The sequence below is a fragment of the Benincasa hispida genome, chromosome 5 (assembly GCF_009727055.1).
Source record: "Benincasa hispida cultivar B227 chromosome 5, ASM972705v1, whole genome shotgun sequence".
NCBI classification, from domain to species: Eukaryota; Viridiplantae; Streptophyta; class Magnoliopsida; order Cucurbitales; family Cucurbitaceae; genus Benincasa; species Benincasa hispida.
This window is the reverse complement of record NC_052353.1, coordinates 6598258-6621805: the sequence shown is the minus strand read 5'-3', so window position 1 is coordinate 6621805 and position 23548 is coordinate 6598258. Positions and strand designations below refer to the sequence as shown.

Sequence of the window (23548 nt, the reverse complement as noted above, 5' to 3'; positions counted from 1 at the left end):
ATTTAAATTGACATATTTTCTTGACTTAGTAAAACTAAATAAATAGTATAAAATAATTAACTTTATTAAAATTAAATAACATAAATTCATTTAATAGGTATCCTTAAAACCATAAAACAAAACTAGAAAATTCTTTTTAAAAAAGTCTTGAAAAAAAATGAGTGGAAGCATATGACTAGTCTTGGTGACTCTATCACGGATTTTGCTTGTCATTCGTGTTTGCATGTTCTTACCCTTATTTGAAAAATAGACTTGAGAAAGAATTAGTATAAAACATTCCGTAAGTAATCTAACTATTGGGTTAAGCTAAGTATCTATGTCCTCTAGATGCCCCTCTTTAGTAGGATGTGGCTCCAATAAATAAATTAACACCCAAATAATTCAAGATTATAAATTTAATGAAAATGCTTTGAAAATTCAGGATCTCATATTTAATATTTTTATTTGTTTATTAGGATATCATTTTGTAAAATTCAAGATATTATTATCTATAAAACTTTAAAACCCATTTGAAATGGGTTGTCTAATACTTTCTGCATATGAGATTTTTATATTAGGAAATGAATAATATAAAGGGCGATTTTTAAAAATAAAAAATTAAGGAAAACTATTTATACAAAATAACAAAATTTAATTTCCTTTGATAGATGTCGATAGAGGCTTATTGAATTAGTGATAAAAGCCTATCACTAGTTTGATTCTATCCTATTAAATGTAAATGTAATATTTTGTCCTAATAAATTTCAGTTAATGCATTTTTCATTAATATTTTAGGTTCTCAACTTTTTATTATGAAATTTTAACATTAATTATTAATATTTTAATTAATTTATCAATTATGTCTAATAATTAAATAAAATAATTAAATTAAGTTTAGTTAATGTTTAATATAAAAATATTCATATATTTTTATTTCAAGTGATTAAATAATTATTATAACAATATATTAAATAAAACTAAATTTGTCCACTTACATTTAATTAAGTAATATTCTTATTAAAATATTAAGTAATATTTAATTTTAACTTCTATATATAAAATTGATTCATCAAACAATATATGTAATTCAAATGGATGATTAATATAACTAGTGAATCTCTTTTTATGCATTAAACAAAGATGGTAAAAAAGTGTGTTGTGTAATTAATTCCAATTCATAAAGTAACTAGTTCAGGGTCATTAAATCGTTACATAATGAGAAATGAAATAAGATGAAATGAATGAAAATGGATTAGTGAAGTAAGCCGTCCTTCATGTATGAAGGGAAAAACTTGCGTTGTTATCGATCGCCGTCTGTGGGAATCGAACCCACGACCACATGGTTAAAAGCCATGCGCTCTACCAGCTGAGCTAAGACGGCCTCTTTGAAAGACGATATTTAATGCTATTATAGGAATCTTTCAAAATATGATTTTGAAGCACCTTTAACACAAAACAGTAGCCTTGAGTTCAAATCCTTCCTCTTCATTCATGTAATTCTTTATTTTTAAGGAAAAGTTTACATGATCGTCCAATTACAGTTTTTACGTGACAAATTCTTCTTTTTTCTTTTCTCGTTTTTATAAATATTATTGAATTTTTTTCTATTGTGCAGTTGGAATAGGCTTCAAAAAGATGAGTATAACCTAGAATATTGCTCTTTTTATAGAAAATTATCTTTTGATTCATAGGTTTTGAGTCTAGTTTCTACCACTAGATTTCAAAACGTTACACATTTAGTTCTTAATATTTAATTTAGTTTCAATTTAGTTCATAGGTTTCAAAATCTTACAATTTTACCTTTGAGTTTTGAGTTTTGTTTGGTCTCTAGGTCTCAAAACTTACACTTTTAATCTCAATCTTTCCCTAAATACTCGTTTTCTATTTTTAGTATTAACGTATGTTAATTAATTGAAAATAAATAAAATAATCACAATCAATGAAGTTTCACTATTTTTCCTCATTATTAATATTAAGTTTAAAATTTCACTTTGTAATTATTTTAAACTAATTAATAGATATTAACGTCAATGGCTGAAAGTGACTATCCAATGAAAAATTGAAGTTAAAAGTGTAAAATTTTGAAACTTATGAACTAAATTGAAACAAAACTCAAATCTCTAAAGATAAAATTGTAACATTTTGAAACTTAAAAATTAAATTGAAACAAATTAAGGACCAAATGTATAACATTTTGAAATCTAAAAATCAAATGGAAACTAGACCCAAAATGTAGATACCAAAAGGGTTTTTTTTTCCCTAATAAAAATTAAGAAGAGAAGATTTGCAACATCGGACAAATGATAGAATCTAGGTTAATTTACACTCCATGTTCCTACACTTAGCTGCTTTTTTCACCCACTTTTACTTGAACCAGAGAAGGGAAAGAAGAAAGAAGGAGCAGCCATCGATTTATCCAAAGGTATTTACTTATTTATTTGCACTGTCACTGTGATAACTTCAGTACCAAATTGTTGATCTGACACTTCACTGCAAATGATTAACCACAGAGGCCAATGGGCCTCAAACCACACTTTACAACCCTAAAGGACCAATCTTAGTCTGCATATATATATATTTATATGTTGTTTTGGAAGCTGAGTTGCTTTTCTTTTTGTAGCAACATACAGAAACTTAAAGGTACATTGTTGTTGAATCCTCTGTCTTAGCAAAAATTTGAATGAATCAGATCAGGTTTGGTGTGCTGAACCAAATCAAGTTCCTTTGTCTTTAACTTTTGGAAAAAGGATAGACTTGTTGGATTGCTTTGCACTTGGAATAATTGGAAACACCCCCTTCCTCCTTTCATTATCTGCTTCAAAACAAAAAAGATAAATTTCTGTTGGGTTTTGGCAAAATATTAAAACAACAGGTGTCCCACGTCTAAAATGTTCAAGAAAGTGACGGGCTCCAAAAACTATAAAAAGAACATATGCGCTCGATTTTAAACCATCCCAATTTAAAGCATTTTAAGCTTGGTATACAATGGAATTTCTTTTTGGTTTTTGGTTTTTTTCCCGGTTTGGAGTTTTTCCACGTTAATTCTTGTGTTTCCCGTTTTAATTTCCCAACCATTTCTATAGAGGGTGAGAATTGGGAAAGATCTTTCCACCCTCGACTCCAACATGAAAACAGACAGTTTGGGTTTTGTTCTATCACATATGGCTTTTGCATATGGTTGACTGATGAAATTTTGGATCTTTCAACTCTTTTCATACTGACATTGACAATCACTAGCCTTCTTTAACAAGTAAACCCAGGCACCAGCTAATGTTTTGAATTTGGTCCATCTAAACCCAACATTATCTGTCAGAAAAACACACACAATTCCCATAAAAATGAATGCTTCATTTCCAATCTTTAACCTCTGCAAAAAGCACTTTGTTGTTACTTATAGCACAGATTCAAATGCCTTCTGTTTTGACCATTGAATATGAATTTTGAGGTCACTGTTTCTTTTGACACCCATTGCTTTAACAATTTAATAATGATGTCTTTATTTTGAAATCTCTCACACAAATGACAAACCCAACTCAAAAAGAAAAACACTTTATCCATTTGTGGCAAATTTGACAGTAACTTATTGAAGGAATCAGGAAAAAAAAAAGTTATGGCTGTCTCTGTGGATTTCGATTATGGGGTTTTGTTAAATTTCAATGTAATTTTGCTATAAGTCAGCAAATCAATAGTGGGATGGTGGCAACTTTTTTTTTTCCCCAAAAGAATCACTTTCTTTCCCCAATTTGATTTTCCATTTTTGGACCAACCTTAACCACTGACTGTGATCATATATGTACATGCATGTTCATCCTTACTCACGTGAGATCACGTGCCCAAAGGTATTTCCTCATCAGTTTCAAGTTTGCACCAAAACTTTTGTCCATTAAGTTTCATCTTTTTCACTTAAACCTCTTTATCTCAATTGAAGAAGTGCGTGTCAATTACTCTAAATTATGTTTACCGTTGGAATGTCTTGAATTTATTATTTGATGCTTCGAATAACCAAGTACAGGGTCTTTCAGAATTCATATTTAACATATTTATATTATTTACGATTTTGACCCTAAGGTTTAGAGAAGTGCTTTATATATAAACTCTCTAATCTTAGAGTCTCAAATAATAAACTGGTCTCCCTCTCTTTGTGGACATAGTTAACATACTATTAGTGAATCACATATATCTTTGTACCAATTCTCTTTTGCTTTACACTTTTTGATCATCTTTGATTGTCAATTCTTAACACTTTGTCTATTAAATTTTATCTTATACTATATAGTCTCTACTTTATTTGGTCCCTATGATGCAAGTCTTGTTCTTCTTACTTACTACTGTATTATCTATATCAAACCTGTGGCCCAATTGATCTCTTTAAATCAGAACCACCCACATAAAGAAAACTCTAAATTATTTAATGGAAATAATTGAACCCTTCTCTGGTTGAATGAATAAAGGATCCATATCAACATCTAAAAGAAGCTGCAAAATTGGCTAGTGTTTTAATTGGTCCTTGACCAAGACAATGGCTAAAGATAGAGCAGTACAGAAATGCATTATTATTATTTAAAAGGGGATGAATATATTTGTTTAGGTTGTACTGTATTCAAACCAAAGACTTAAGAAGATACAGAAAATCTTTATTAGACTGAATAATTGCATTAGTGTTGGTTTTAGGGAGTGACCTAAGCTAAGAGAAGCTGTATATAAAATTGACTTGACTAGTAGATCCATGTGAAATAGAATCATTTAACTATAGGGTCGGTTGCTGGTTTATTTATAAATAATGTCTTAATACTTTTTTTTCAACCAATACATGATTTAGCTTTGTATCAATAATAGCATTGACGTGTCTTAAAAATACAAGGCTTGATTTAAGAGCTAGTGGTTTCCATGCCATTTTAAGAGACAATTATCTCAAATGAAACTTTATCTCTTCATCCTCTTCCATTTTCTGCCATCGTTTTCATATCATGAACCATATTAGTGTAGGATTGAAAACAACAGAACAGAACAACCTAGGAAAATGATATTCTTGTTTATCAATGAAACCCTATGAAGCAGGTATATGGTTACAGAGACGATAGGATACAACAATATCAATATTATTAATAAGTTGAGGATATATGTTTCTTTAAAAAAATAAAAAAAAAATCTAGGAAATATGTATATTTAACATAAAGATATTAAATGTAATCTATTTAAAAACATAAAATGTCGAGTTAATGATAATGGTACAAAATACAGTATAAACATTGGAGTAGGATACAAAAGGCAATATCAAAGACAATGAAATATAATAATCAACATAATATGATAATTATAAAAAATGTTGGTGGCACGCTAGAGTTGAATCGATCATAGATGAAGAAGATTAGAGAGAAGTACGAAAACGAACAAAGAAGATAAAATTAAACTGTTGAAGTTTTTGTATGACTTTGTGGAGGCTCAGGCATGAAGATGAAGATTAGATGATTCTAGGGTTTAGTTTTTTATTTTTATTTTAATTCTGGACTAGGACATTAGACATTTTAAATAGGTTGCTTAGTTTTGGATCGAGAAAAATTAGATGAGTTTCTTTTCTTGTTTTTTCTTTTTATAAAAAAGGTCCAACATCTTCTCTTCACATATCTAGAATAGGATATGCATATCAATATTCTAAAAGAAAAAACAAATACATCAAATTGTATATCAGATACGTATATGAGAAGTATCTATGTGTATTCGATACCAATTACCTGTCTCACATGAAGTATCTATATTTCATACATGAAACCTTTCTCTCACTCTTTCTCTATCTACCGGATAATTTTGTAGTTTTATATAATATCCAATAAAATGTATCTTTCCAAATCATGGTTGTGAAGTCAATAGATTAGCTGAAGGGAACAAAGTCTAGCCAAGGTTGTCTGTACTAAACCTATAGCAGCTAGCCAAAGGAAAATGGCATAGAAGAGGAGGGCATACATACATACAAATATATATATATATTGTGATTTAGTTATAGAACTACCAAACAAAGAACATAACAGCTATAATTAAGAAAAATGGGCTATAGAACCGACCCTAATACAATTATACAAAAGAAATATTAATCCAACTGGCAACCACATAGAGAAGATATTTGCTAAGTTTAATGTTTTTTTCTATATCAAAACAAGTTGACTTCTTCTTTTTTAAAGTTCAACATGTAGGCATGGAAATTCGAATCTTCAACCTTTTGATCGATAATATACACCTAATCCAATTAAGCTATGTCTAAGTTGGCAAAGAAGTTGAGTTTTGATTCATGTCCTTTTCCGACCAACACGGTTGTTAAGAGTACAAAAACAAAACTTTTCATTAAAGTGATTAGTATGATACCATTTCCACCCAACTAAACAAACTAAATGCAAATCACTGTACAATTATATGAGAGAATGTTTGCTTATTCACTTGGACAAAGTCTCATGATTATCATTATTGCAGAGCTGGAAAAAGTTGCAATTTTCTGACTCCATGCAAATGAAATATCTTATAAGTTATAGCAACAGCATTCAATTTACAGGTATACTTTTTGGACAGCTTATGAAAGTCAGAAGTTACATGTAAATATATGGTGAGCTATTTTAATGCAGTTTTAGGCCACACGTAAAGTACAAGTGTATTTATTCTTGAAACGTAAAAGTTTGTAAAAATGGTTAGTCAAGTCCTTTCCTTTTGCCTTTTACTACTCTCTTTCACTTATAAGACTGTTGCAGATAAATCTCTCAAGTTTAGTTGAATGATGGGACATAGCTTGTAAAGATTAATGTACTTAAGATCATTATTCACAACCCTATAACTTTTTCAAGAAGTTCTAGATAGTAAGAAAAATCAAAAACTTGAAAGAACAGCAGTTAGTCAAGTGGTCCTTTAGTTAAAAAAAAAAAAAAAAAAAAAAAAAAAAAAAAAAAAAAAAAACAGCTTCCCAACTGCTTACTGTTTTTTCTGATGTTTCATTTTTCTTCTATGACAATAAGGAAGGTGGAGTACTCACATTAAATATGCTATCTTTATAAGAAAATAAAGAGAAAAAGAAGGGTCCTTTTGAAATGACTGATAATGGTACTATGGAAGCAGTAAATGTGAGAATAAGATTAGACAGAAGAAGAAGAAATGCAGTGGGGTCACTACCACAGAGTAAAGGGTAAGGCCACACTTATGGCTTTTGGGCCAATACCAACCATTTAAGATTGAGTTCTTTGTGCTTTCAAAAGGGTAACTTTCTCAGGCTTTTTTGGTGAAAAACAGAATGGAAGAAGCCAGTTTTATTTGTTTATGTTTTTTACTGCAGTGAGAGTTTTTAATGTTCCTCAACTAAGTAGCAGTGGCAGTTGTGGAAATTAGGGGCCTGCCATTGCCTTAAAGAGGAGTCTGTTGTTGGATTTGCAATTTTTTTCCTGAAGTTTTTCTTTAAAAATAGTAATTATGCATTCTTAAATTGAATTTTCAAAGATATATGGATCGCCAGTACCAAAAATTTGTTTGATGGTTGAAATTAGACTCCTTCCAAATTCAAATTCATATGAAAGGAAGGGTATCTAATAATTCATGTTGTACTAAGATATTGGTTTTTAGATGAAAGTTCAATTTTTCTTTTACTTTTTTGTTCATGTACTGAATGCTCCATGAATTCTCAACTTTACATGCACAACTAGTTTGAAACTCCATAATTTGAAAGTAAGAGCAGTTTGAATTTGACATGAAAAAAGTGAAATTCAGCCATCCAAGCCATTGCTATGCGTGTCCTGTGTAAAAAATGAAAAGTGTGAGACAAAATATCAGTAATGCTCAGCAGAACCAAGACCCACATGAATGGATATAGAGCTTTTTTTTTTTATTCTCCACTTGCAGTTGAAAATTGGATGTCATCTGTACAAGTTCCTTTTTCTATTCTCCAGAACAATAGAATATTTAAATGACAAAAAGAAAACAGGAAAAAGTGTCCTAATTTTTTGAAGCCAATCCTTACTTCCCTCAAAGAAAAAAGGGGTCCCATTTATTTATTTCCTTTCATTTCAAGGGGGCTGCAAATGATTTAGACATGAAGGACTTGTCCCCTCTCTCTCCCTTCATTTGTCCTGAATATATGCGCATGAAAGGAACAAAAGGAAAAAGATTAGAGGAAGCCACCTCTGAATGGAGATGGTGATCAAATGAAAGAAATGAAAGAAAGAAAAAAAGCTATATATTTAGAAATATCAGTAATTTTCCCAATCTTTCAAGAGATATCCAACGAAACTGTCAAAATCTTGAATTTTCACAGCAAGACATGTAGCAATGAGTATTTATGCCATGAAGCCACCGACTCGAGCGTATGATATAATCAACTAATACCAACTGCTCATTTATGGCATTCGAGCAGTCAATATCAAGCAGATAATATTACTGGATTTAAGGTAGAGTTGGCAACTCGGCCAAAAAAGTTGACAAAGCATCAGAATAATTAAGATATCAGGACTCAAGAAGCAACAATTTCTCTTACCTTGCTACTGATATCATGTTTGGACCTTCCATGAAGTACTGTTGATAAAAACCGCGTGGAGAAGATCAACTTGTGTTTCATCTGAAATATGGATGAACAAAATGAAATAAACCGACATGGGTTTGTAAAGGAAGTTGAACCACAACAATAAAAAGAGAATGAATGACCACCAACCTTCTTTTTCGGATTTTAGGCATTAGAAACCTTCATAATTATGGAGACAAAGGAGCCTTTTGGCAGTGCCCACCTGCAGAATGTGGACCAAAATTAACAGATGAGAAGACGACTAGTGTAAAAGATTTCACAACTAAAACTTTAATGAGAAACATGGCTAGAAAATGCGCATAGTCCAAACTACACATTCTATTCTTAAAGTCAATGGCACCAAGCCCGTACTTTAGTTGTTAAACATGTGAGGCTTTCTATTTAACTCAAAAAACGGACCAGTGGCCACCATGGTCTGCAATATTCATCATCTGTTATTAAGAATATTTAGATCATAAAGGATAATAAACTAGGTTCTTGTCATCAATTCTTTGAAGCAGACAAAAAATATGAGATATTCTAGAAAACTTTATGATCCCATTCTTTTGATTTGATGAAATAGAGGTTTGAAATCCTGAGGCAATCTAATTTTGTAAACAGATATTTCCCAAAGATAATGCATGAACATAAACTTTGTTGTAAACTAACATCGGAGTACTATAAATGTATGTTAGAGGTTTTTTCAGATATCTACCATATAGCAAACCTTTGGATCCCTTGGTAAACTGCCTTTTCTTTTGAAGTTTCGTGCGTCTAGAAGATTTGCCAAAGAAATTATGTCCCGAATAACCATTCATGTTTTGGCAATAGCTCTTCAGCTTCAATCTTTGAACTGGAATAACTCAGACCCTTCTTAATCCGGTTATGAGTTAGGGACTCAACCTCAGCCAAAAACACACTGCAAACTGGTCTATGGTCTGAGAATCTCGACTCACCACGAACATAAGACAATTGATTCAGACCCCTACCATGCCACAATATTCGGTCACACCTTCAATTAAAAAGCCATAATCATAAGTGGTGCAATTGGGGAAAAGGCTAATATATAACTCTCTGTTATTACATAGGAATTGCTCTTCTAAGGATAGAGAAATTACCAAGCAGGAGTCCTCCGCTTTTCTTTCGGATACCTGGCATCTCCCGAGTATCTATCTGAGTTGTAAGAATATTTGTAAGTCGGAGGGAAGCAGATTTTTCCTTCTTTCCATCCTTCAAAAACCCGACCACATCTTTGTTCTATCCTCAGCTGATAGTAACATGAACCAGCATGTTCTCAGTTTAGTTAGCTCTTGGGTAAAACTACGGTACATAATTCCTGATCTCTAAGAGAGTAACAATCAACACAAATATGATAATTGACCATACTATGGTTAACATGAACTTGCCTGGTCATTCTCCAACAATGCTCTCCAGTTCTGCATCTCGACGAGAGCCTTGGCAGATCGGTAAGACAAGGCAATCCTATAATTCAAATCGCCCAGCCAGATAATCCGACTGAACCAAGAAGGTCATCATCAAAGTTTGATTCAATAGTACAAAGAAACAGGAAACCAGAATATGATAGTAAATGAAGGATAATCATACTCATGCTCTAGAACTGTTTGAGGGGACTGCTCATCTTCCATGCCATTAGCTCTGGGGAACCTGGTTTTCCTAAGTATCTCCATAACATCGGCATTCCTCCTAAACTCATCACCCTCCTTCTGCCCGGATGATAAGTGACTACAAATGAAGCAGAAGCTTGTTTGGTGCAATGACATACTAATTGAGATTGCTCCCTACGACACCAAAGATAAATGATAGGCCTACTTTTAACGAGTTCGCAAGAGATTCATAAATCTGAAAAAGAAGTAGAGAAAATTACAGAAGCTTAGTCTTCTACCTTATTTCCAAGATAACCCATCAATCCTCTGCCTACACAAGACACTCTCAAATTGTGGACATCGTCCCTCATTTCGCTCTTCACCCACACAGTAAGAAATATACCAACCATTTGTTTACTGGCAACTAAACAATACCTTGAACGTCCCGGTTGCCTATCTCCATCATCAATGGAGAAGGAACCACAGCGGGAAATAGGCGAATATTGGGAGACAAATGGAGAGTCCCCCAGTCCATTTTCTTCGTCAGATGAGCCCCATTTGCAAGTAGGATCATAATCACTTGGCCTATGCCCAAACATAACCTGATCAAAATCGCTGAATCGTCGATCAAATTGAGTCTTTTGTGTTGAAATGTTACTATTCATTCTCATACTTCGATTAGTAGACTGAAATGATCGTCGATGGAAATATGACAAAGCCTTGTGCTTTGTTGATCCATCAAAATCTGCATCCATATTGGTGAATGAATCAGGGAATGGGGAAGATGCTTGATAACCAGTGCCAGGCAGAGAATTTAGAGTCTTTCTAATAAGAGCAAGCCATTTCTTAGCTGGGCCATTGTCTTCTGTTCCCAACACATTGCCAGCATTCAGAGGAACAATTTCCTGAAATCTGGGAATCCAAGCAAACAAACAAACTTCTCTATAATTTACACAAACTTCACGTCTAAGAAACAGATTTCAATTCAGAGCAGTAGGACACACCCAAGAACGTATACATCTGCAGGAGTTGAGCTGGGAAGCCAATCATCTAGACTTAAATGATTTGGAGGCGATCTTCCAGCAACATTCCAAGTAGCTACAAAGATACTGTCCATTTAAACAGAAAGAAGAGGAAAGGAGAGAGAGAGAAGGAATTAAAGAATTTAAACAAAGTCTTAGTCCAAAGAATCACTGCCTGGAAACAACAAAATAAAACATACCTGTAGTTGTTCACATCATTGGTCTGTGGAGAGTCAAATTCAAAACTATGCTGGAGGATTCCTTCAAAGTTCCTCTTGCTTGATCCCTCTGGAAATTTAAACAGAAAAATCACATAAATTAAAAAGGGAGGAAAAAAAAAAAAGAGAACTTTATTTGAAATAATGATGAGTGAGGCCTTGATCCTAGACCTGTTTGGCTTTTCTTGGTGGCACATGCCTCCTCTGGATGGCTGTTTCTCCAGTTTCCATCCCCACCTGAAAAGGAAAGCCATAAAGCTGATTACAAAACACCCCCCTTACTGTTCACTCATCAACCCTCATTTTCAAATATCAACAAGATGAAAAGATTCATTTGAAAAGAGTTTTTGTTCAATGGATCTTGAGCAGACCCCATTGAAGTAAACTCAGTAATGTTCAATTTGCTAATCATCTTTTGAAAAGAAGAATTTCCCACCGTAAACGCTATCGTCTGCTTCGAAATCTTCTGATTTGCTCTTGATATTGAGCCACTTCTTGAATAATGTCTTGGTCCATGAAAGCTTGAAGGTGAAAAAGAAAAAGTTCAATAATTTCGGACTAAACCCAGAAAAATAGAGACAGAGAGAATTCAAAAGAAGTAGTGGGCACATATATAGCTCTGAACCTTGCTTTTCTTAGAATTTCCATCTCTCATTGCTTCACTGATTCATGAAACTATTTCCAAAAGTCACAAACTCACAACAACAATGGGAAATCCCAACGATTCTTAAGCGCTTAAGAAATGAAATCAATCAAATAACAAGAATTCGAACGAAACCCAAACGCACCATTCAATTCAAAGAATCAAAAGGTAACAGAGAAGAAGAATCCCAATCCCCTGTTTTCATTAGTAGATAAAGAGAAAACAAATGGAAAGAAGAAGGAAAATCCCAGTTGGTGGGCATTTCATTTTCCTGAGCTTCCAAAGAGATAAAAACAAAGGAAATGACAGAAACCCAGTTGAATGTAGTGTGTTTACATCCTAATTAAGGAGTAACGAACAGAATGAAGAAGAGTTTCTGGTGGTGAGTACAGTGTGGAGTATACTATCTGTATTTGAAGAAAAACTCTGCTTTTCCTCTCTCTTTATTGTGAGTTTGTGTTCGAATTTGTGCGAGTTTCGAGAAAGCAAAAATTAACCCAAAATCCAAGAAGAACCCAAGTTGGGGAAGGGCATTTGTTCTAATTGGTTAGCCTCTCAAAAACTAAACTTTATCTTTCTTCTCTCTAGAATGGTCAGTAAAGTTAGGTTTGAACTTTGATGTAGGAAAGAACAGAGTACGGAGTACTATCCCCTTCCCTTCATCTCTGTGATCTTCTTCTATGAGGAGAAAAAATAGAGTGAAACAAGGAGAAAATTGGGCATCGTCCTTCTTGTGGGTGTAAATAGAAATTTGAATTTCCTTTGGAATTAAGAACAGAAATTGGCATTAATTCCATAAATGAATTTTTCTCAAATATTCAACTTTGACAGTCATGAGAAACTTGGCTAACTCAGCCTTTTTTTGCTGCCCATCTGACCTATTCTCTATTATTTTGTCAAACTATTAATTATTGGCTCTTCAATTTCTTTTTCCCCTTCAAAAACAAATATATGTCCAGTGAATTTAATAACCAATTTTATATATATCCATAAAATATTGATGTCAAGAAATTTATTTTAAATATTATTCTTAAAAATATATTTTATTAATAAATAAACATGCCAAAATGTCTTGCCAAGTATGTGTTATTTATTTTATATTCTACGTTAGTGTTACTGTCATTTTGATTCTTATTTTGTATGTTTTGTGATATAATGAAAATATTTATCCACCTTTCGTATTGATAATGAATCTAGATGTGATAGTCTATTCGATTTTCTTGAGTTCTGAGCTAATTAGAAATCAAATTAAACTGATTGGTTTAATATAATAGGAAAACAAAATGACGTTCATGACAAAACCAATATTCAATGATTGAATGGATTCTATGTTGGTTCTGTTTTATGTTTTCGACCAATTACTCAATTAGGCATGTTCATTCTTTTTTTTCCTTTCGATTTTTCAATTTTATTTTGGTTTTTTTTAATTAGACATTTTTTCTCCAATCGAAATTTGGCCATTTTATTAAAATGGGATACTTTTGTTTCTTTTTTTAAAATATAATTTTTTTTTCCAAATAATAAACATACATGCACCATAATAATTAATATATTAAGAGTAAAAATAATAATATTTTATTTATCTAAATGTAGACTTGGCGCAAAACTCACCACTATTTTATTTTATTTTATTTTTTATTAATTTTTTTTGTTATTATGCTTAACAAAAGACAGTTTAGTTTGAGCATGAGCACACATTCTTACCTTATAGAAAAATGGTAATTGAAATATGTTGTACTTTTAGGATTAATAATTAAATGTATAAGAATATTTTTAAAGAATTACAAATATAGCAAAATCTATCAATGACAGACTCTATCATTAATAGAATACTTCTACCATTCATAAACTTCACTGATAGATTCTGAAAGTTTGATCAAAATTTTATTATATCTGTAAATTATTTTGCATTGTATTGTATTTGCTAAAACTTTGAATCTCATTGCTATATTTGTAATGGTGGACGTCAATTACCTATCCTAAAAGTAGTTATCATTTGTACTATTTTATATTAGATAAATATCTAACACACACAAAAAAAAAATTAGTCCTAGATAGAGTCACTAAGAATCAAATACTTTAACCCTTAAATAGATACTTTCCACAATCTTTAAAGTAGCTTTTTTTGCTATTACAATTGTTTCAACTCTTTATTTGTCATCAAAACCTTGACTTTAGTATTATTGGAGTTTAATATAGATTGAACTTTTTCAAGAACTGTCATCAATTACTTGACTTGAGGATTAGAGTTGCTTTGATGGAACAAAAGTTCTGAACTTTCTCGATACTCTTACCATTTTGTCAAGTCAACTAAAAATAAAACATATTTTCACATCTCCAATATTTTGAATTTAATACTAAACTAATTAATTGCTATTACATTAACCTTCAAGATAAATTAACAAATTAAAGCAAATGGAAAGCTTAGCATATTTTATTCAATCTCTTACTAAAAAAAATTAATTAACAAACTATTTAAAAAAAAAAATACAATACTTTGTAGAGATGGAGGATTGAACTCCGGACCTCAAAGAAGGAATGCATATCAATTACTACTAAACTAAGTTCACTTTAACCTAAAAAGAGAAAATATATATACACATAGATGAAGACAACAATTAAAGATATATTGATCTCAAATCTCAAGATACATTGTAGAAAGACATCTTCTTGGAATGTTTTGAGCATCAATATACTATATGAAACATCCAAACCATTTTGAAGAAAACTAAAATTAACTTTAAAAAAAATCCTCAAATCCTTCATATATTTCTTATTAATAATAGTAAAAAAAAAAAAAAAAAAAAAATCCCATGCTAGCCACACCCATATCCCCATGCATTTTGAAGCTTTGGTTTGAAAGAACCAAGACTTTTGTGTCAAGTAGAAGCAATGTATCACCACTAAATTAGGGTTTCTGTTTGATAAAATCAAACTTACATCTCACATTTCATGCATTGGATTAAAGATGAGATTTTGAAAAGCACCCATATTGGAATAAAACACACCCTTTTTCATTTTTTTAACTTAGATTTAGGATCTTGTTAGGGAATTTAGGGTTCTCCCATTCCCCAAGGGATTGCCTAGGGTTTTCAATACTTAATATATCTTCTTTAAGCTTTTTAGTGCATGACCCACCTAATGAAGCCACAATCCAAGGCTTATCTATTTCTTCAAAAGTGGCTTTTTAATTTCTCTCTTTCTTTCTTTACATTACTATTATGTATGCTTCATCGAAGAGATGTTGACTCTTTGATTCCTTTTTTATTTTGAGAGTATAAGGTGGAAGAATCGAATCTCTAAATTTACCTATTCTCTTGAAGGCTAACTATATGAGTCAATTCAGTAGGGTTTGATTGATAATTAAGTTGTAACCAGCCTGAACTTGCTAGCTTAATGCTCCAAATAAAGGTATGACAAAAAATATTGTCTATTTTAAGCATCCGCATAGCCATATGACCGCGAACCATCTACATAACTCTATATTGTCCACTTTGAACATAAGACTTATGAGTTTATATTTTTATTCACTCATAAAAGAACTCACATCAACCGATATTGTCTCTCACTTATATACTCATATTTTGTCCCTTTCCTAATTAATATGAGACTTTATCATACTCCCAACAAACTTTAAGCATTGAGGAGGTTAAATAAATATATATATATATATGTGTGTGTGTGTATGCTAAACTAAAATTAAAAATAATAATAATAAATAAACCAAGACATGAAAAAGTAAATTTGTTATTTAACCAACAAAAAGAAAAAGGGGGGAAAAGTCAATATTAGGTGGTAAATAAAATGAGTAGCCCTTTCAATAGGAAGGTCTTTTGGCTACCAGCAAATTAAACTAACGAGAGGGAAAACCCCAAGAGAGAAAATTAAACCAAGTAGTTGAATTAATTAATTAGGTTCTTATCTCTTTTTAATCACTCTCTTTTTGCTGGTGCTTGCATATGTATTTATATATAGAAGGCTTGAATTTGCCAGAGAAAAGTGGTCTAAAAAGAGAAATTAAGGCGGTGAAAGAAAATCCCCATCAACAACTTAAATTCCAATGGACCCCAAATGGTTAAATGCTACAATATTGAATCTCTATCATTTTCCTTGAAAGAGATGTTAGCCTCTTTAAATTACTATACATACACAAACACCATAATAATGATCATATATAATCTATGTATATAGATAGAATCTAACCCTTTAACATGATGACTACATCTTCATATCTTTGATGTAATAAATAAAATATACAATGAGTTTAAATCAAGCATCATCGGGCCCATATCTTTGTGCAACCCATTCTAATAATAAGGCAAATATATATATACATATATATTGAATTACATCTCTGATCACTTTTGATCTTTCTAGAGGTGTATTGGGACAACTTTCTTGATTACAGCAACAATAATGTCATCAATATGAGCATATGTCAATTACTAGCTTCTATGATTTGAATACACATCAATTCTCAGATCTCGTTGTTATCTACTACATTCAAAATGATTCGAGGTTGAATCATATTATTTTTTAATCTTTTCTTTTACAAAAAAAGAAATATTGTTTTTCCTAAATCTTCACATCTCAAATAAAGACCGCTTTCTTTTAATTCTATATTTCTATTCCGAAGTAATGAATTGGATTTGTATATGCATTTTGGATGTTGCTACTGTGCAGTGGACAATTGAGATAGATCAAATAAAATTTATATGATTTCCGAATATTCTTTCAATTATCCTAACATCTATGTTTAGATTGATCTTGTATTCAATCTCTATATATTTGCTATTCCTTTTTGTACATGGATTTAGTTTTCGTAATTGGTAACGAAAGAGATTTGTTATTTCGATAGGTCTCTATAATGTGTTAAAAAAAAGAAGCATACAAAACGATATTTTAATGGTCAAAAATTAACATAGCTTAATTGACTACTATTAATCTCGAAGTGTGTTTAACTTAATGTTAATCATTTAAATATTAATCTGAGCATAACTAGATAGATAAAGACACTAATTATCATTTCAAAAGTCGATTATTGAGTTCTCCTTAACTCTATCCTCGTGAATTTTTCTTCTTTTTTCAAGTAGCATCAACTGTTTTATATCATTATGACATTTCATTTTTTTTTTGCAATTTAATTCTTTGAGAGAGGAGAGAGTGGTCCAAAACAAATGAGAGAGAGAAGTCATAGAACTATGGTATTTGACTTGCACTTTGAGTAAAGAGAAGATATCTTAATCTCAACTTTTAATAAAACTGTATGCTTAAATATTGTCACTTTCCAATTTTTTTTTTTTTTATCCCTAAACTAATTTGTAAATTTCAAAGCCCCTCTTTAAGAGCTTTTAAAGACCCGTTTAATAACGTTTCATTTCATGTTTTTTTTTGTTTATGTTTCTCATTTTTTAAGAAACTGACTTATTTTATAACCATTTATGTTTCTTGTTCCTAAAATTTGAGAAACGTTCATAAAAATGAGACCAAAATTGAAAAACTACTTATTTCATTTCTATTTTATTTAAGGTTGTTCCTATAACATATCAAAGTAGAGACTTGGCTAACTGGTGAGAATATATGTCCAAATCACTCTTTAGCTTTCATGATCTTAGACTAAATCTCACAAGACTTTTTTATTTTATTTTTCTCTCTTTGTTTTATATTTCCTTTTTCTTTATACTTTTTTATATTTCTTTTATTCATATTTCTTTTTTTCTTTCTTTCTTTTATATTTTCTTTTTCTCTATATTTATGGATCAAAATATTTACAAATACAGCAAATTTAATTTTGAACTTTGAATTTTCAAACATTTAGATTTATATATTATATTAATTTTCAATTTTCAAATTTTCATTAGGGTTGTTTTTAAATATAGGAAAATGAACCAAAATATTAACAAATATAGAAAATTTTCACTATCTATCACGGTCTATCGCAGATAGACTATGATATTTGTCTATTATTTGTCAATATTTTCAGCAGTTTTGTCATTTAAAATAATTTCCCAATTGCAATAGGTATATATAAATATTTTTTGAATTTTGAATTTTAAATTTTTTACAATATGCATTTTTATTTTTTTTTCAAATTTATATATATTTTTTCTTATATATGAAACCAATTATAATTTTACAATAATATAAATTTTGATTACTAAGATATTCATTTAGGTTACAACCACGACATTTACATAATATATAATTTAGTTAGATTTGAGTCTACATCATTTAAAATTCAAAATAAATGACTTAGTGAGAAATAATGTTGTAAATCAAATTTTAGCAACATATGAATGATAGAAACAATTGTATTATTGATATTAATTTTACATCGGAACTTATATGTATTAGATAGTTTAAATATTGGAAAATTATTTTTTATATTTTAATACATGCTATATATTCTTATATTTTATATAATTATATTATATTTAAACTACAAGATATAGGAAAAGATGTAAGGAAAAAAAATACAAGAAACGAGAAACAAGAAATAATTATCAAATAAATTTCTGTTCTCGTTTCTTTTTTCAAAAAATAGAAAACAAGAATAATTATCGAATATATTACTGTTTCTTATTAAAAAAAAAAAAAAAAAAGAAACAGGAAAACGAAAAATAGAAAATAGGAAACAAAAAAATTTACCAAAAGGGCGCTAATTTTTATCTTTTGGTATATGATCCATTTTCTCTGCTTTTATTATCTTTTTCCACCATCAGATTAAAAGAAACACACATTTTTTTTAATTCCTTCAAATGGAGAAAAGGCTTTTCCTTTGATAATGTATGCTTTTCAAAGTCAATTCTTGGCTTCTCACAAACTCATTACTTCATTCCTTTTTGTGTTTATATATGCCAAATATATCCTCTATGATTTTCCATTGATTATAAAAATCTATCTCCAGTTGTGGTCTCCATTCAACAGCAGCACAACAGATTATATAGAATCAAACACTTTACATATGAAAACTACTAAATTAATGTACCAACCATCCTTATTCTTTTACAAGATAAGGGATTTTTTTTAAAAAAAAAAAATGTTCAATCAATCATTTGATTTGATGTACAATTTAAATATTATTCATTGGTTGCAAGTTGGAGCAACCAATCTCATTTTAAACCAGTGAAATTTTTAGCTCAATGTAGAAAGTTAAAATTTTGGAAAGGAAAACTCGGGAAAAATTCTACTACTACAATAGTATCATTGCTATTAGCATAACAATTGATACATCATAAGTTGGCCCAACCCAATCTTCTCGTATTAGGGTTGGCTCCTCGCAGTTCTCCCTTTTAACACCAATGGTAGATAGTAAATAAATTATCTCACGACGCCATTTGTTATCTTACTCTATTTTTAAAAGTATACCAATATGGCAAACAATAACTGAAAAAATACATAAAATTTCTCAAAAAAAAACTCTTTGGTTCAAGAGTAGGAGGCTTATATATATATTATAATATATATATATATAATTAGTAGTAATCGTCATATACTCCATTATCAAAGATTTTAATCCCAACCTCAGAAAACTTATTGAATTCAATAAAAAAATATATATATATATATATTGAACTCGATATACCTTATTTATATCACTTATAACTAAATTTTCAAATGTTAGTTAATGTCTTGTCCACCAAAATATTCTCGAAATGACAATACAAATTCCACTTCAAGGATCATGGTGTTACACATGAAATCAAGTGTTATTTAATTCAAATTAGGGGAGAAAATACTGAGAGTAGGCCTTTATTTTATTTATTTAATTTTCTAATAAGAGAAGGCCTAAATGAGAAAGAAGATAAATTGATAGCCCTTGTTTTCCTCCATTGTAGCCCATCAAATCATAAGGAATTTTGTCCACCGGCTTCTTTGTTTTTCATCGTGGCCACCAAGAAGGTTAGATCGATCCAGCTCGACCTCTGTGTTTTATAGCCCACCTGAGCTAGCCTGAACCTGAAGGCCATTTAAATTCAAAGCAAAAGTATTGCAACTGCTTTATTTCATTAGTTCATTCGACTCCTTATATTCTAGGCCACAAAATTATGACAACAATTTGGAATTAAAACATATAAATCAGTACCAAAAAGAGCAAATTAGATTTGGGTTATCCTCCAAATAATGGAAGTATATCTCTAAGAGTTCAGTTAATACTAACATAAATCTTAATCAATTACCCAATCATTGTTTACATACAAAAATGGAGTATCATATTCAGAAGTATTTGATTTTTGTAATGTTTACAATTCTTGTAGTATGTTAATCCATATGAATTCAAGTCCTTCAAACTTGAATCAATCAAACCAAAATAGTTCGAGTAAAACTGATCAAATTTTCAGGGTGGTTGAATTTCTTTGGCATCCCTATTCTAAAAGCAAAGGAATCGGTTGAAGAAAAGAAGAAAGGAAAAGTAGATATAGCAGTTGACTATATGGAAACTTCCACTATTTTGTGCTTTATGGACAAAACATATCAAACAGTAACCTTTCACAACACCAATAAGAAAATGCTCTTTGTTCAGAAAATTAGTTGAACGAATATTGAATAGCTTAGAAATGAGACAGCATCAAAGAAAGCTATAGTGAAATTTCAGTGACATAGAATTTTGAAGTGACTGAGGTCATAAGGGGAGTGATTTTGGGCTATGTAGTAACACAGAATTTAACTTTGCAGTTTGAACTAACCTTTAATCAGTGTTCATAAGCCATTCTTTCCAACCAATATTGACTTGTTTGTTTCTAATTCTGACTTTTCATTGTTCATCCTGTACCCATTCTGCTTGGAACTAGAAAATCCCCAATACCCATATCTTTCTCTCAAAATGATCTTTCACTCAAAAAGAATCAACTCCCACAGAACACCCCCCAAAGAAAAAGGCTAGAAAAAACAAACCTAGAACTTTAGGTAAAGGCCCATACATCTATCAATCATGTTCAACAAACATCTACATTGCTACTTGATGTAATGGATGGGTAAAATTTGTCCCACCTATGGTATGGGTTGTTATATACATATATTTATTAATATTTGCAGCTTTAAATGGTTTAATTTATAAATAAAAAAGTTAGTACTCAGTTCTCACAATCCCACCATCCATTTGATCGTATCCGATGGAAAAGAAAATTGCTAATTGGTTATTTGTCAATAAATTCCTCGTTGAATATTACACCAATTCTCATCAAACTAAACAGTAAAGACAGGCATTCCTAGCAAGTTAGTTTCAATATTATTATATAATCATTTCAAAGGCCAATCTATTGTGAAAAATTTTGTACAGTAAACTTCAACTTGAAAGAAGGAAAAAGAAAACAACAAAAAGCGGAATCTTTTCTGCATTCAGAAAGAAAATCACAAGATTAGAGATAGCATTTAAAAACCATTGGAATCTACAGCTAAGTGGGTGTAGGGGAGAGGTCATAACACTTTAGAGCCAACCTCATAGAATCCAACCAATGCAGAATTTCAGCATTTGGGTCTTCCTCAACCACAACATCTGACACTGTAATCTGCACCACTCCTCTATAGCTGCTCAATTTCCCCCGAACCCTAGCAACAATCCCAACCCTAATTTGGGCTGCGAAATGGGTCGCCACGTTTCCCATTATTCGAACATCTGGCTGATGGCGGGAAGCAAAATAAGGCGATGTGAGATGATTTAGCCACAGGATGCAACCGACACAGGCGGTACCATCGTCGACGGAAAATTTAAGAAACCTGTTAGGTTTCAGGTCATGAGAGACCACAACGCCGACGATCTCTGAACAGGAAACAGCATAGCCATTGCGAGAGAAAGAAACTGCATCAGAAGAAGAGGAAGAAGAGGATTTTTGGTTGAGGGAATTAATGTCGAAACCAAGAAGCTTGATATGGGTGTGGTAGAGGGAGAGGCGTTGCCGTTGGTTCATCGGAAACCTAATGTGTAGTTTTCTGATTCTGGCTGAGTTAAATTTCTGGCCCATTGGGCTTTTATTGGGACTTTTTCTGTAGATTCATGAGGGCCCAATTGAAATTCATGGATAGGCCCATTGAGAAGATTAAGAAAGGGCTACGATTGACAGGAGACAACGCAAGGGAGGGTACAGAAGAGACATCTGACAAAAGAAGTCAATGTCTGAGGGGGCCACCTCATACTTTTATACTTTATTCTATTCCCAAGTCCTAACAGCATCATTGCAATATATAGGATTTTTTTTTTCTTTCTTTTGGCTAAATAACAAAGAAAAAAAAAAAAAAAAAAAACCTTGTGTTTTGTAATTCTTTTCAAAATTATTCTTCAATTTTTTCTTCAAGTAGAAGTTATGATCTAAAATGAATGAATTTGGCCGTGACATGAAACAATATGATGATTTTTTCTGAATCTTAATTGTTATTCTATGTCAATGCAATGCATGTTACACGCCTCAAATTTTCGTCATATATTTGGATGATTTTTTACTCTCAAAATATTTTTAAATTTTTTATAAAAATGGAAGGTAATATTTTAAATTTGTAGAAAAATATGTGGGTACTTTTTCAAAAAAAACAAAGGCAGGAGTAATTTTTGTAATTTAGCATTTTCTCTTTTGTCTACTAAGAAAACTAATTTGCATTATTTACAATAGCAAGAGAAAGAAAATATTTTTGAACTAAATATTATATACCTTCGCTAACTGTTAAGTGGAATAGCATTTTTAGAGACAAGTATATAACAACATTTTTAAAAAAATGCAAATATAGAAATCTTACCGATAATATAGTCTATCATGGATAAACTTCTATTAACAATATGGTATATCACTAATAGACTATTTAAATTTTGTCATATTTATAATTTTTTACGTTATGCTATATCTGTTAATATTTTAGACTAATTTCTATATTTACAATTATTCCAAAAATTAATTTGGTTGAAGAGAGACTTTGAAATAATTAAATAAGAATAAAGTTGGTTGTTATGAAGGTGGAATCTCGTAAAGGGGTTGTTTGGGGGCCAACATGAGATGGTATATTCCCACATCCTATATCATCTTATTGTTTGGAGGCCCATTATCCTATCTCACCAATTTTAATTGTTTGTGGGTCCATTTTTGAAACGTGTTTTGTATCTCACCGTCATTTTCCTTTCATATATCTATACTATCTCAGTCCTTGAACATACTCGATCGTTCATATTCGAATAGAACTATCCAGACATCAAAACTCTCCAGACATCAGAATTTCCCACATCTTATATCATCTCAGCACCTAAAAAGCCCCAAATAGTTTTTAAGATATATATTTTGTGGTTAGTTAACCTCAGAGAATTATGTTATTATGTTTAAAGAGATATAAAATATTAAGCTCTTGAAATTATTGTTTACAAGCATATTAACTTGTCAGTCCCAAAAGAAAGAATAATTACATAACAGTAACCATTAATTGAACCTCTTATTTACTATAAGAAAATAAATTAACAGTTCTACAAAAATTAAAACAAAATTGCACACACACAAAAAGAAAATAAATAAACAAATAAACAGTCTATACTTCCAAAGTTACAAGCCCCAATATTTGGGGAAGACAACTCTATCATTCAT

At 30.9% G+C, this 23548-nt stretch overlaps 2 protein-coding genes and 1 non-coding gene across 5 annotated transcripts; all 3 read right to left on the bottom strand.

Moving 5' to 3' along the window:
* Positions 1–1287: 1287 nt before the first annotated feature.
* On the bottom strand, positions 1288–1360 carry TRNAK-UUU. The gene has a single exon. It is a non-coding gene; the product is annotated as a tRNA-Lys (tRNA).
* Positions 1361–7775: 6415 nt separating this feature from the next.
* LOC120078642 (type I inositol polyphosphate 5-phosphatase 4-like) lies at positions 7776–12841 on the bottom strand. 2 transcript variants are annotated; one of them, XM_039032936.1, is made up of 13 exons: positions 11973–12841; positions 11784–11868; positions 11519–11584; positions 11330–11417; positions 11112–11216; positions 10407–11019; positions 10109–10302; positions 9910–10018; positions 9622–9770; positions 9231–9515; positions 8654–8726; positions 8480–8560; positions 7776–8075 (listed from the first exon to the last, which is right to left on the bottom strand). In XM_039032936.1, exons 1-10 carry the CDS (start codon positions 12000–12002, stop codon positions 9299–9301), a joined length of 1656 nt encoding a protein of 551 aa, XP_038888864.1. In that variant the 5' UTR covers positions 12003–12841; the 3' UTR covers positions 7776–8075; positions 8480–8560; positions 8654–8726; positions 9231–9298. The 2 variants fall into 2 exon arrangements, with proteins under 2 accessions (XP_038888864.1, XP_038888863.1); XM_039032935.1 differs by having other exon boundaries at positions 9219–9515; positions 11973–12840.
* Positions 12842–19554: 6713 nt separating this feature from the next.
* Positions 19555–21967, bottom strand: LOC120077458 (CST complex subunit STN1). Of its 2 annotated transcripts, none has more exons than XM_039031338.1 (2): positions 21429–21967; positions 19555–19986 (listed from the first exon to the last, which is right to left on the bottom strand). In XM_039031338.1, the coding sequence occupies exons 1-2, from the start codon at positions 21950–21952 to the stop codon at positions 19923–19925; spliced, it is 588 nt and encodes a 195-aa protein (XP_038887266.1). In that variant the 5' UTR covers positions 21953–21967; the 3' UTR covers positions 19555–19922. The 2 variants fall into 2 exon arrangements, with proteins under 2 accessions (XP_038887266.1, XP_038887265.1); XM_039031337.1 differs by having other exon boundaries at positions 19555–19949.
* Positions 21968–23548: the final 1581 nt, after the last annotated feature.